This window comes from Phocoena phocoena, chromosome 2 (assembly GCF_963924675.1).
Source record: "Phocoena phocoena chromosome 2, mPhoPho1.1, whole genome shotgun sequence".
Classification (NCBI taxonomy): domain Eukaryota; kingdom Metazoa; phylum Chordata; class Mammalia; order Artiodactyla; family Phocoenidae; genus Phocoena; species Phocoena phocoena.
This window is the reverse complement of record NC_089220.1, coordinates 2,119,933-2,133,659: the sequence shown is the minus strand read 5'-3', so window position 1 is coordinate 2,133,659 and position 13,727 is coordinate 2,119,933. Positions and strand designations below refer to the sequence as shown.

Sequence of the window (13,727 nt, the reverse complement as noted above, 5' to 3'; positions counted from 1 at the left end):
TTTTTTGGTTTTTTTTGGCCATGCCACAGGCATGCAGGATTCTAGTTCTCCGACCAAGGATCGAACCCAGGCCCCTTGCAGTAGAAGTATGGAGCCTTAACCACTGGACCGCCAGGGAAGTCCCTCCATGGAGGTTTTAAACTGCCCCTGCAGACACACCTGAGGGGGAGCTTGTGAGCAGGACACCTGGTAATGAGTCAACACCAAGGCGGACGGCGCTGGGAGGGGGCTGAGGTCCTGTGGACAAAGAGCGGCCTGCTCTTGTCGAGGAAGGAAGGCCCAGATGTGGTCTTACCCAGCTGGGCTTCATCACCCCTTTTCGTGCATATAAACCCCTGTTTACTTATTTATTTAATGCTCCACACTTACCTCTGCTCTTTTAAGCATCTCCCACTTGTTGAGGATTTTCATGGCATATATGCGTTCAGTGTTCTTCATTTTGACAACAGCAACCTGCCACACAAATGGGAGTTTAACAAAAATTTAGTCAACGGAACACAAAAGGTCAGCACATTTCATATAACTACAGGGAAATCTTAATTGCCTGGAAACCCTGGAAAATGACCTGTTAAGGAAAGTAAAGTTTTCTATGTGAATAAAGATTTGCTCTTTTTAGCATCAAAACTTGATTTTAACTACATTGCAGCTTGAATGATGTCATCTGCTCAGTCCGAAACGCTTCAGTGCTGAGCACCGGTGCACATGGGGCTCTGCTGGCCTCTACTTTGGTGTGTCCGGGGATTTTCACGGTAATGGCTTTTGAAGTTCATCAGTGGCTCCCGAGCTCCCCTCCTGCATTCAAGGGCTCCATCCCCACTCACGCCTACCCGCCTCCACCGACGCCCGTGTCCACCTCTCATGCCCACGGCCAGCGTTTGCACGTGCCCGGGCTTAACTCTGGGATCTTTTCTTCACTGGGTTGGTTAGTATCTAGGGGGGGCTCTGGAATGTAACTTGGGCAAATTCACTTCTTTGTGCCTCAGTTTCTACAACTAGAATGGGTAACAGCAGGACTGGCCTAAGACCGCTGTGCGGATCAAATGAGTCAACACAGTTAATGTGCTCAGCATGGTTAGGCACATAGTTATTAGCCCTTAGTGTGCTGGCTGTCAGCCATATTCTTCAAGGTACAACTCAAATGCCACCTCTTCCAGGAAGTCCTCTTGGAACTCCTGGTCTTCATCAAATTTCAAATGAACTCTTCCATTACTACCAACACCAGATGTGATGTCTGCACCATCATATGTTACATCCTACCCTATATAAATCAGTCATTCGTTGACCTAAGTCCCCTTCACAAAACCATAAGCAGTGATAATAACTTCTGAGCCTTTCTGCTGCCAATGGCAGGCAGCCACACAGCAGGGTTGGAACAAAGAGTTCTAAAAGTGAATCACTTACTTCCTTACTTTCTGAACAACACCACCACACAACAACATCGTTGAAGTGACCATGAGAGCTGACACTCACGGACCACTTCCCATGCCCGGAGCTGTGCCAAGCAATGGACCTGCACCCTCTCAGCTAATCGTCTCCAGAGCCCTAGATGGTGGCTATTTCTAATATCCTTACTTTACAGATGTGAAATCTGAGGCCCAGAGGGGTTAAACAACATGCCTAAGAAGCGGCAGAGGCTCATCCTCAGGTGCGTGCCGTTTAGGACTGTATTATACTGACCGTCATAATTAGATATAACCCTCCCGGAGCCTGATGACGGCGGGCAGGGCTGGGGGTCCACCACCAACATGCCCTGATGTGGCTCCAGAGCCTGCAGATGGTCAGAGGCATCTGCCCTCCTATGCAGGGCTCCCAGCCAGGGCTCCCTGCCCACGAGTACACCGAGATCACCCTCCGGCTATCGCCCTCAGTCACCCCTCTCACTGCCACTCCATGGCACACCACACCTAAGCTGCTATCTATTCGCTACGGTCTTAGAAACCACTGACCAAACTCGCTACGACTCTGAATTAAAAATAAACGGTGCGTAAATAAAGGCTTTGTGGGCTCTCCGACATGTCTAAGAACAAGAATTCTGGGCACACACTTTGTCATCATGTTAGAAGTGTCTATTTCTTCCTGGGAATCAGCTATAATCCAGATAGGTGAGATATTAGAGTTAAAAAAAAAAAGCCACATAGTAATTACTACACAAAAGGTCTAACTTGGCAAGAATGGTAGAGTTGTTAACCTTTGAGGAAAATAATGAAATTCTGAAAATGACGAGCCTCATGAACGATCCAGATCTTGCTGGAAATGAGACGCAGAACACAGGAAATTTGATTTCTTTACAAGAGGCCTATTAGGGCACAGACCATTTCCAGAAAACACGCAAGATGGCTCTGATAAAATACGTAGAAGGAAAAAGAATGTATCTGTCCATGGAAAACACGTATCAAACCAAGAATATGTAGACAAGGACTTCCCTGGTGGCGCAGTGGTTAAGAATCTGCCTGCCAAAGCAGCAGACAAGGTTTCGATTCCTGGTCCGGGAAGTTCCCACATGCCACAGAGCAACTAAGCCCGTGCGCCACAACTACTGAAGCCCGTGCGCCTAGAGCTCGTGCTCCACAACAAGAGAAGCCACCGCAGTGAGAAGCCCGCGCGCCGCAATCAAGACCCAACGCAGACAAAACAAAAGAATAAGTAGACAAGTAAAATTTAATGTAAAAAAACCAAAAACAACAAACCTTCTCTATTGTACAACGACCTATAAAAGAAATAATTTTTAGAGAATCTTGTTTGGTTTACCAGAAGCTTCTTCCTAGCCGAAAACTTAGTCTGAATTCCTTCAAAGAGAGATGATAATCCTACAAATCTCCCCAAAATTAGACACTTAAGTAAAGAAATACAAATCAAAGTAATTTTACAAAACATTAAAAAGTGATTCTGGAACACAACAATTAAGTATAATACCTGATGCTAGCCCAGATCCAGTACAAGAGAGAAAAGGTAAAACAAAGAACATCACTGGGCCAAACTGGTATAAGACAGCAGATTGGACAAAAAGTGTTCTATCAGTTCTAAATTTAAGTTTATGAACTGTGGTTATGTCAAAGACCATCCCTATCAGAACAGGAACTAAAGTATTAGGGGGAGAGGGTCTTGCTTGACGTAAGCAACTCATCCACAGTGGTTCAGTAAAAATTACACACACACACACACACACACACACACACACACAGGGAGGGAGGGAGGGAGCAAGCTCAAGCAGGAGTAGCACAGCTATAATATGATCAAGAAAATGTGATAAAATGCTAGCAAAAGGGAATTTGGGTAAAGGATTAGACTGTTTTTGAACCATTGTAGTCATACAACTGTTCTGTTAATTTGAAACCGTTTCTAAACAAAGCTTTTAAAGCTTTGTTTCTTTAAGTCATTCTAGGAACAAGAGAGACGGCAGGGCACAGTGTCTGGACACACAGGCCTTGGGTCACGCAGGTGGGGTTCAAGTGGCGCCCCCACAGCCTGCCCTGGGGCCAGGCCCCCCGCTCCGGGCTTGACTTCTCATCTTGCCAATGGGCCAGCGGTGTAGCCAGTGGCCGCAAGGCTTCCAGGGGCTCGAAGCCTGGGTTGCCCGGCACGCAGTCATCTGCGGGGGGCTGCTGTCAGGCCGAAAGCATGGCCCTGGGCACCGCACCCCGGTAGCTGAGGAACGAGCCTCCAGAAGGGTGCCAGGGTCTTAGGAACTTCCTGGGCCGCTGTCCCCGAGACGCTGAGGGGAGGACGAAGGTGTTCTCAAAGTCACTGTGCTCCAGAAAAAGGGCAATGCCCCAGGACTCCAATCCTTGTTTGAATAATAATCTAGAAACGGTTTTGCTAAACTCTGCTGAGGTAAGCGTTTCATACACTCCTCTCAAATTGGACTCCGTGAGCTCTTTCTCAGGGGCAGGGCTCTTGAGCAGCCTGTGCCACGGCCTCAGCAGCACAGGTACACACACCTGTGCACCAAGGTGGGGGCGCACACAGACTCTCACCCTTCCCTGGCCTACCATTCAATCAGAACTGTATGTGAAGAACACCCTGGACGCAACAATGATTAAGGGTATCCTCACTTCTGTGATCCACTTGGTGCTGTCAGAGACAGAGAGGCTGCAGTTGGCTGCATTTCAGGTACGTGATTACGAGACTATCCCAGGGAGGCAGTGCGGTGGCGGGAATACAAGCCACAGAGCCCGGAATTCTAGTTGTGGCAGGAAGGCTGGCGCTCGTGTGCAGGGGACCCAGAATGGCCACGGGGCCAGAGCAGTTGGGCAAGAAGGGCTGGCGTGCTGAGCGCAGGCCACAGGGCCCAGGGAGAGATGATGGAGGGGGAGGGGGGAGGGAATGCACAAAGCAGCTGCTAAAGCCTGGAGAGGGAGCAAAGGCAAAGGGGGGGCGCTCCGAGAACACGTTCTCTTAATTTGGGAAGAGCTAAAAAGTGATCGATGTTATCTTCTTTAAACTCAGGAACTGAGTTTCGCATCAAGTCCTTTGGCAAAGAAGAGCGCTAAAAGTAACCACCGGCTGTTCTGACACAACAACACTCTCTCCTGTGCTTTCTTTTTTCCTCCCAAAGGCCGCCCGGCTCCTGCCCTGGAGTCTCTCCCTGCCCCTGGCCCCCAACACCCTAACGGGCTCGATGTCACTGCGGAGCTCCGCATGGGCCTGGGTCTTGCTCGGCGCTGTGTCCAGCAGCCCGGCACAACTCCTGGTACAAGGGGGCCGGTCGGTGAAAGCATATAGCCAATTGAATTGGGTTTAGCTTTCAAAGTCTTTCTCTTTCTTCTCACTGAGCAACAACAAAAACCCTCCCTTACCTCATCACATCCTAACTAGAGCTCAGAGATCTGTTATTTCTATGCAGAACTCAATTTTTTCCCTGTTGGCGGCCATCGGGAGAGTGGCCACCTGGGGAAGGAGGTGGAGGCTCTGGAAAGAAACAGGAAGTAACTTTCTAGGGAACAGAAATGCTCTATATAGACTGCGGTGCTGCTTACACAGGTGTAGACATCTGTCATAACTCAAACCATACACCTAGATCTGTGCGTTTTACATGTAAGTATACCTTAATATTTAAAAACAAAAACCCGGGCTTCCCTGGTGGCGCAGTGGTTGAGAGTCCGCCTGCCGATGCAGGGGACACGGGTTCGTGCCCCGGTCCGGGAAGATCCCACATGCCGCGGAGCGGCTGGGCCTGTGAGCCATGGCCGCAGAGCCCGCGCGTCCGGAGCCTGTGCTCCGCAACGGGAGAGGCACAACAGTGAGAGGCCCGCATACCGAAAAAAAAAAAAACCAACAACCTCCCCATCCCGTCCCAGCCCAGAGCTGAATTCGGTCGGGGAGTCCTGGATCCAGGGTCATTCCGAGGTCAGCCTGGGAGGAGATGCCGTCCCAGAGGACAAGGCTGCCACCAAAGCAGCCCCCCCGGGGCGCTACTTCCCCTCTACCCACTCCTTGGTGAGATTCGCTCTTAGGAGTGGGCTGGGGAAGGGGTGGGTATGAAGACCAGGCTGGGTGAGGGAGAGGAGGGTATGAGGACGAGAGACGGGGCTCGCCACAGAGCGTGGGGCTGGGGTCTGATCTGAGGCCAGGGCAGTTTCCAAGGAAGAAATGAGGGCACAACACACAACTGCCCACATTCACTCAGGCAGGCCAGAGCTTTCTCACTCGAGTATTTTGAAAGCATTTTCGTAGGAATGTTTTCTTTTGGTGTATTCTACTGAAGCCCTGCAAATAAAGTAGGGCTGTCATCAGGTGCTGGTAGCAGAAGAATCACCAAAAATACTGAGATGTTTTCAAAGACAGATCACAGGCCTGGTTTCCACTCGTGAGCTACTTCAGAACAAAGCAGCTATCTCGTTAAATCCCTGCTTTGCTTTTTTCCACGTATATTTTGCCCAATATGAAGTGTACACCGTGCAAAACAAATGCTATCTCCCACTCTGCAGCACTTTAGAGTCACGTCCAGCAGGGCTGTGTTGGACAGAGCACACGCGCTGCTGGACATGACACAGAGCATCTCATTAACCCACACGCACAGCTCCGCAGCCTGGGAGTGCCACCGGCAAAACCTAAGGAGAGGAGTTAATGTAGTTCAGTTAAGCGCCTGTAAACACACCCAGGCGGGCTGGGCGGGGAGCTGGCAGGAGGGACAGCAGCTCCAGGCGGAGCTGTGGGGGGCTGCAGGGCGTGTCACGAGGACCCGGTGCACAAGCTGTTCTCCTCCAAACACAGGGGGCGGGACTCACAATCGCATGAGGACGGTAGGCAAGCTACGAACGATGAGCACCACTCCGATGCGACCCTTCTTGTATTTTTTTGAAAACCGCTGCCAACACTTTTTTTTGACTGACAAATGGATGTTTTTAAAAACTTATCTGTCAGAAAGAACTATTTTGGTCAAGACAATTTTCAGGGTAATTCACCAGTCACCAGCTTTTGTTTTTGTTTTTTCTCTCCTTAACTCTCTTTCAGATTTTATCCACCAAGGTCTCTCCAAATGATACCAATAATTACCTCGTCCCAAAATCAATGTACAGGACCCTAAAACTGCTAGATGGGAGCTGCTAGGCAAAATGAACAAAAATAAGTTTATCTTACCTCACCAAAAGCACCTCTTCCGATTACTTTAATTATTTCAAAGTCTTCTCGATGAAGTTGCATTTCCTTCACCAGTTGTGTAAATGGTTTAGCTACAAATTAAAAAAAGTAAAATTAACAACTTACTCTAAAAAGTTGACAATAGATAAAAATTTAATTGATTGGGGTATTCCATTAAGTTATACTTTCTTTAGAAAAAACTTTACTTTTTAAATGAATGAATACTTTTTAAGACACTTAATATCTGTAAAGTCATTAACATTTGGAAAGTCGGTATTTATGCCAAATTAATGTGGATGTTCATACTGGCACCTGTATTTCAATGTCTGTTATAACAAATACCATCACAACAAAGATCCCCTAGAAGAATCATGAAAGCTGAGCTCTCCCCGCTGGGCACCCGCCTGCTCTGCAGGGCGGCACAGGCACCGGCTCACCAGGTCCGTGAGTTCTGGGCACCACCTACCGGCTCTCAGGGCCACAGGGCAGCTGGGGGGGGACACAAGGCGTTCTCCGCGACAACGGGCAACCACCCTTGAGAGAAGCGCGGAGCCCCTGACGGTAACGGGGGCCGGGCTGGGAGCAGCATCTGACACCGCTCCCACGAGGTCAGCACACACGTTCTTGAAATTCATTCCATGACCATCCACATTTTAGGAAGAAGAAAACTAAGCCAACTTTTCTGTGGAAAGTGGACTGGGTTGGACAGTGTCTCCCCAAAACCTATGAATGCGACCTGATTTGGAAGTGGGGTCTCTGCAGATGTAATCAAGTTAGGACAAAGTCACAAACAGGAATGGAGTGGGCTCTAAATCCAGCATGACTGGCGTCTGCATAAAAGTGAGAGATCTGGATCAGAGACACAGAGAGGGGAAAAGTCACGTGAAGATGGAGGCTCAGATTCGAGTGATTCAGTTACAAGCAAGAAACGCCAAAAACTGCTGCCACCACCAAAGGCTGAAAGAGACAGGGACAGACTCTGTCCAGAGCCTTCAGGAGGGGCATGGCCCTGCTGACACCTTGACTCTGGACTTCTGGCCTCAAGAACTGTGAGAGAAGAAAAATCTCTGCGACCTTACGCCCCCAGTTGGTGGTAATTAGTCACAGCAGCCCCAGGACCAGAAGCCCCGCGCTGTGAGACTCCAGAAGCAGCACCCGCGCGCTGACCACCCGCGCTCCGTCTAGCAGCCGCTCCGTTACGTCTCCTACACCTTTCTCCTCTTTTCACCTTCAGATCTAAATCCCTATGTTTATGCCTACTTTTATTTGTTCTCTACAGATCTTTTTCAAATCCTCCACGATTACAGCTTCACAACATTCCCATGGCGGGGGGAATGGGCAAAATGTACCAGGGCTCTTTCTGTGTTGTTTCTTATAACTACACATGCATCTACAATTATCTCCCCCCAAACCTGCAATCTGGTACTTTCTGGGCTTCTAACTGAGCTCCATATTATAAATCTAACTCCAAATTTTTTTTTCTTAAATAGTTGCTTAGTACCACCAAGGTCTGACCACCATGGTTCACTGATCCAAGGAACAAAAGCCAAAGCACCAGAAGGTTCTTGGTGCCTATTAATAGGCACCAAGAACGGTAAATACCCACTGGCACAGAGATTAGGGAACAGAACACACAGGCCCTGAATTATTTAGGGCGGGGGGCGGGGGAAGCCAGGCTAAAGAAAACCCTTGAGCTAGAACTTAAAGGTCACTTATGGTTCACCTTTCTTCCGAATATCACCTAAAATACCCATTCCCAAAAATCCTCATGGAAATACAGACTCTAAACAGCCCCTGGAGCTCACAATCCCTCTCGGCATCTTCTGGGGGAACCAAACGGTACCTTCCATTTTACTGTGAAGAAACACAATCCCAACAAACCACCCCCAGGCCAGCGAGTGTGGGAAGGAGATGGTGCCGCTCTGCCCACCCGTGGAGGACCCACGCCACAGTCACACTTGCTACACTGCCGAAACACTCACTCTGGCAGGGGCTCAACACAGCATTCTGGACGCCTCTACAAAAACCCCAAACACTCACAAAACCTGCTGGCCAGTGTTTTAAACGTGCAAATCAAACAGCAATTGCCATGGAAATTAAAGAAAATTCCACCCATAATTGTGCCATGAACCACTTTAACTTCACATGTTCCCATTCCAGCCCCTGACTGTAGACACAGTCAATGTTTATATAGCAATTTTTTTTGTGTGTATTCTGCTTTTATCTCGTTTCTTACATTTTCCATACCACTCAACTAACATTCTATACCACTCAACTAACATTCTAACAGTGGCATAATATTTCACTAAGTTGACACACCAACAATTTATAATTGTGTCTACTGAATGGAGGGGCTAAATGTTTTTTTTAATTATTTTCTTATGGTGAATAAATCTGCAATGAACTTTTCATGCACACAGATTTTTTACTATTTTAAATTAATTTTGAGGATGAAACTCCAGGACTCTCCAAAGGGCACTAACGTTCTATCTGGTTCCTAACCTGCCTTCCAAGCTGCATCTCCTGAGTCACACCCCCCTCACAGCCACACACTGACATCTCGTCTTCCTTTGAAATCAGCAGTTCTTTGATGCCTGTCGAGGTGGTGTTCTCCCATATCCGGCTGTGCCCTGTGATGTTAATTATCCATTCATGACACTTGCTCATTAATCACATCTTGATGTTTTTTAATCAACTGTGTAAGAGCTTTACTTTGGCTCTCTTACACATAACAGCTGTAAACACTACTCCTCCATTCTGTTGCCTCTTTTCATCTGAACTATGCTATTTTTATTTTATAGCAATTATTACTTCCGATAAAAGTATCATTTTTAATAAAATCAAATTCATTTTTCCTTTGTCATTTTCTTATTAAGGCTTAGAAAGTTATGACTCGTTAACAATCTGTCAATCCTATTTTTGGTCAAACGGCTATTTAAAATAGTCAACCCATTATTCATCTGCTGTTTAGAGTATGTTGGAGCACGGTGTGAAGTGTTTATCTTATTTCTAGTGGTAGCGATCTGTGTGTATGTAAGTGGTCCAACGATACGCTATCCAGTTCTGTTTACTCCTGCCCTACTTGGCAGGAGGAGGCCCAGGGAAAAGCCCTGGCTTCCTTCCATTCAGGAGTCAAGTCCTAAGTGGGACACCTGGTCGCCATGCCATCTTAAGAAAGTCATCTGCTCCTCTGTGACTAAATTTTCTTATCCCTAAAATAGGCAAAAAGTCCCTCCTCCCACCGCAGTGAGGGCTGAGGCAGAGAAGCGCGAAGTCCCTTGTGGCGGATGAGACCTGGCTAGCTTCATCTTTTTTTTCCACATCAATTGTCTTACTTGATGTTCCTCGACAAGTTTTCCTCTTACTCTTTTTATAGAACCTGTTTCTGTTGCTTATGCATTTTACACAGCCCTGTACAATTTCCCTGAAATGTATGAACACGGATTTATCAGGGGCAGTCTGATAAACGGGGGAAGAACTATGGAAACACCCCAAATGAAAGCTTGGAAAGGTAAAGAAATTAAGAGTCAAGCAACAGGAAATCAACTATGTGAACAAAACCTAATGTTTAAAAATAGAGGGCACTAAAAAGGATCCAGAAGGAAAGCATTATTTTTGAAAAATGTTAAATATTTTCAAACAGTTCTGAGGACACAGTAAAAATATTGTAGCGCTATGTAAAAATCATTAAGACTGCATTAGCTAGAACCAGAATAGAGAATTAAATCACAGCAGCAGACCACCCTGCGAACCACACAAGTACTGAGAGGCCATGAAATCACTCTGACAGGAGGGACTAATAAGAAAGACGGAAGGACTTACACCCATGAAAAGGAGAAAGAGTGACATTTCAAATGGGGTGTCAATCAGTGTCAACACAAGTACAAGGTGACCCCACCATACGGACTGGGTAGAGTCAACAGACAGAAGCCACACCACCAGTTATTTGAAGAAAATGTAACAGAAAGGACTGTTACCTAGGTAACCAAAAAAGTTGAAAGGGGGTATTTCCCTGGCGGTCCAGTGGTTAAGACTTCGCCTTCCAATGCGGGGGGTGAGGGTTCGATTTCTGGTCGACCCCGGGTCAGGGAGCTAGGATCCCACATGCCCAGCGGCCAAAAGACCGAAACGTAAAACAGAAACAATACTGTAAGAAATTCACTAAAGACTTGAAAAAAAAAGTTAAAAGGGAGCACTGGATTATCATGAGACAGCAGGTGCAGGAAGCGAATGCTAGGCTTAGGACTGGGGAACCAAAGGCAGAAGCTGGGATTTGTGAACCCTGGGCAAGGGCCCCGCCCAGCTGAAACTCTGAGGCTCAGCTGCTGCTGCCGGTTACTGGGGTCTCTAAGCACAAAGGCTGCGACCTAAGGGCTGGGACCCAGGGAGCTGAGAGGGGCACTCGCCAGCTGATGCTGGGGTCTCTGCAAGTGTGGGAAAATGCCCAAACCGGGACCAGCTGCCCACTACCAGAATACACTTCCTGCCAGGAGGAGGCTGGCTGCTAAGGTGCCACAGAGGGGGGAAGCTGGCAGGAAGCTGCAAGGCCCACCCCCCCACACCCCCCCACACACCCGCCTCCCTCTAGCACCTCCTTTAGGCAGAGCCCAACGGGAACAGGGGTCGGAGCCCAAACTGGGTGACGCTGGGCTAAGGAGGACGTCCGTCGGGGACAGGAGATTGTTACATACAGAAGGACTGATCACATCAGTAAACAGGTTCAGGATAACGGGGGCCAGCTTCCTCACTGTCAGAAAAGGGAGTTACGAAAAAGGGAGAACAGACCCTACAGCACTGAATTAGAAGTGGAGGCATCAGTGTGAGCTCGTGGTTTTCAGTATGTGGACGCAGAAAAGGTGCAGACATAAATGGGTGTGTACATACATATGGAAGCCCTAGCTCTGCCTCTGGAGAGGGCCAGGAGGCGGCAACACCCCAGCAGCAAGAAGCATCACTAGTGACAGATCTTGGTTTCTAAATACCATTCTCCAGCTAAGAGACCAGGACACCTCCATCAAGTCCAGAGGTGGGTCAGGAAAGCGCAGGTCAGCCTGGAACATCTTCTTGTGCCCGAAAATAAGAAAGCGCTCAAAGAATGGGAGTGAGGGCTTCTCTGGTGGTGCAGTGGCTGAGAGTCTGCCTGCTGATGCAGGGGACACGGGTTCATGCCCGGGTCTGGAAAGATCCCACGTGCCGCGGAGCGGCTGGGCCCGTGAGCCATGGCCACGAGCCTACGCGACCAGAGCCTGTGCTCCTCAACAGGAGAGGCCACAACAGTGAGAGGCCCGCATACCACAAAAAAATAGATAAAATAAAAAGAATGGAAGTGAATCAAAATAAATACGGATAGTCACAGATTATCCAGCCCACTAAATAAAACAAAATCAGGAGTACACACTGATATTAAATAAATCAATGTTAAAATATCTGATGAGAAATGGGATATTTACATAGCTTCAAAGTACATCCAAACAAAATACTTGTTGATCAAACAGAGGAAACAGTGCCTTCGCAGTGCAGTCTGGCAGACGTTACCTAAACCAAGCGATCAGAGTGATGTGATCAGGGTGAGACTGTGTGCCACCCCAAAGGACGCAATGAGAAAAACACAGTGTCACCTCTGTGATTTTCCTGGCAAATTTATAAAAGCTGAATTTAATCATGAGGAAACGGGAGGAACACCTAAATTGAAGAGATATTCCACAAAACGACTGGCCCGCAACGGTTTCAGTCATGAAAGTCAGGAGAGGCCAGAGTCCCCACAGAAGGGAGAGAGGAAGACAGCACGGAAGTCAAGTGAGCGTTGGTTCTCAGGCTCCTTTGCTACGAGAGAACAGCAGACTGGGGCTGGGGTGATCCCTTGCTAGCTCTGTGTCAATGTCATATTCCTGACTTGGGGCTAGAGACCAGCCGGGGCTGCAGGAAATACACGCCAAACTTTCAGCAGGGAGGGGGACCATGCAGGCAACTTACTCTCAACTCCTCGAGGCACTTCTTTATATTGTTATTTGCAACTTTTCTGTAAGTTTGAACCTGTTTCCAAACAAGCTTTTAACCTCTTTTTAAAGATCATCTGTCGCTATTTGGAAAGCAGGCCATGAGGGCAAGCATGGAAGGACAGCTGGGGGACGCCGCTTCCCACAGGAGGTAAGCGGGGCTCGGGGTGTCGGGCCTGGAGCCCCGAGGAGGCCGCGTCTGGTTTCCCTCTGGAGGCGCAGTCGCCTGCGACGTGGGTTAAGCAAGAGGAGACTCCAGGATGCCTGCTGGGTTTCCAGCCTGGGCAACGTGATGAGTGGGTGCCACTTACTCACGTGGAAAGACCCAGGGATGATCGGGTGGGGTGGGGAAGGAGACACTTCACAGTTACTGCTGCAGAGCCTGAGACAGGGAACAGACCAAACTGATTTTTCTCACAAGATTCTACTGCTGTTTCACGTTTTCAAAAAAATATCCCTTCAGAACAGCCAGCTGACCTGGGGGTGGGTGGGAGGGGAGAACCAGTCTCTGTGGCTAGGAAATTGGAGCTAGAGCTTACTGGGAGGAAGCAGGGCAGTAGCACTTGAAAAAGCATAAATGCTCCTCCACTAAGCCTAGAGCTTGCAATGTTCCTCAGAATACAAAATGTTATCGGCAAAATTTTATGAATTATATCCACTGGGGTGCAACACAGCTTGTCATGCACTCTTAAAACATTCAGGATGCAAAGCAAAACCACAGCAACCAAAACACCATTAGGGATTCATTTTAAACATCATTTATATTAAGATTAGAAGACAGACATTATGGGTAGCTTGAAGAAAACAGATCAGCTGTAATGCTTAAAATAACGTTTGCTTTTCATGGTGATAATGAACTGGTAGTTTCGGAAGTAAGACAACATCACTATTCTAAATTTTAGAAAGAGTAAAACGACCTCTCCTTCCCATGCCCTCAACAAAAAGCTGCCGAGTCAGCAAACACTGACTGGGCCCCCAAGTGCGCCAGCACCGGGACACTACGCTGAGGACAGACGGGCACTGCCGCCCTCCGGCTCAGAGAAGCGGGCACAGGCCGACCGGCTGGCCCTGTGGGGCTCTGCACTCCAGCGACTGCCGGGGTTGACACCCACTCGGAGTCCTGCACCACACACACCCTGACCTGCAGCTGCA

At 48.2% G+C, this 13,727-nt stretch overlaps 1 protein-coding gene across 1 annotated transcript in view; it reads right to left on the bottom strand.

Annotated features, from left to right (window-relative positions):
* The window catches only part of CDC42BPB (CDC42 binding protein kinase beta), a 113,578-nt gene that overhangs the window by 62,528 nt on the left and 37,323 nt on the right, over nt 1–13,727 (bottom strand). Inside the window, exons 2-3 of the mRNA XM_065871433.1 lie at nt 6,580–6,671; nt 370–453 (exon numbers count right to left, since the gene is read on the bottom strand). Of these exons, the coding sequence (XP_065727505.1) occupies nt 370–453; nt 6,580–6,671 (176 nt within the window). The remainder of the gene's footprint in view (nt 1–369; nt 454–6,579; nt 6,672–13,727) is intronic.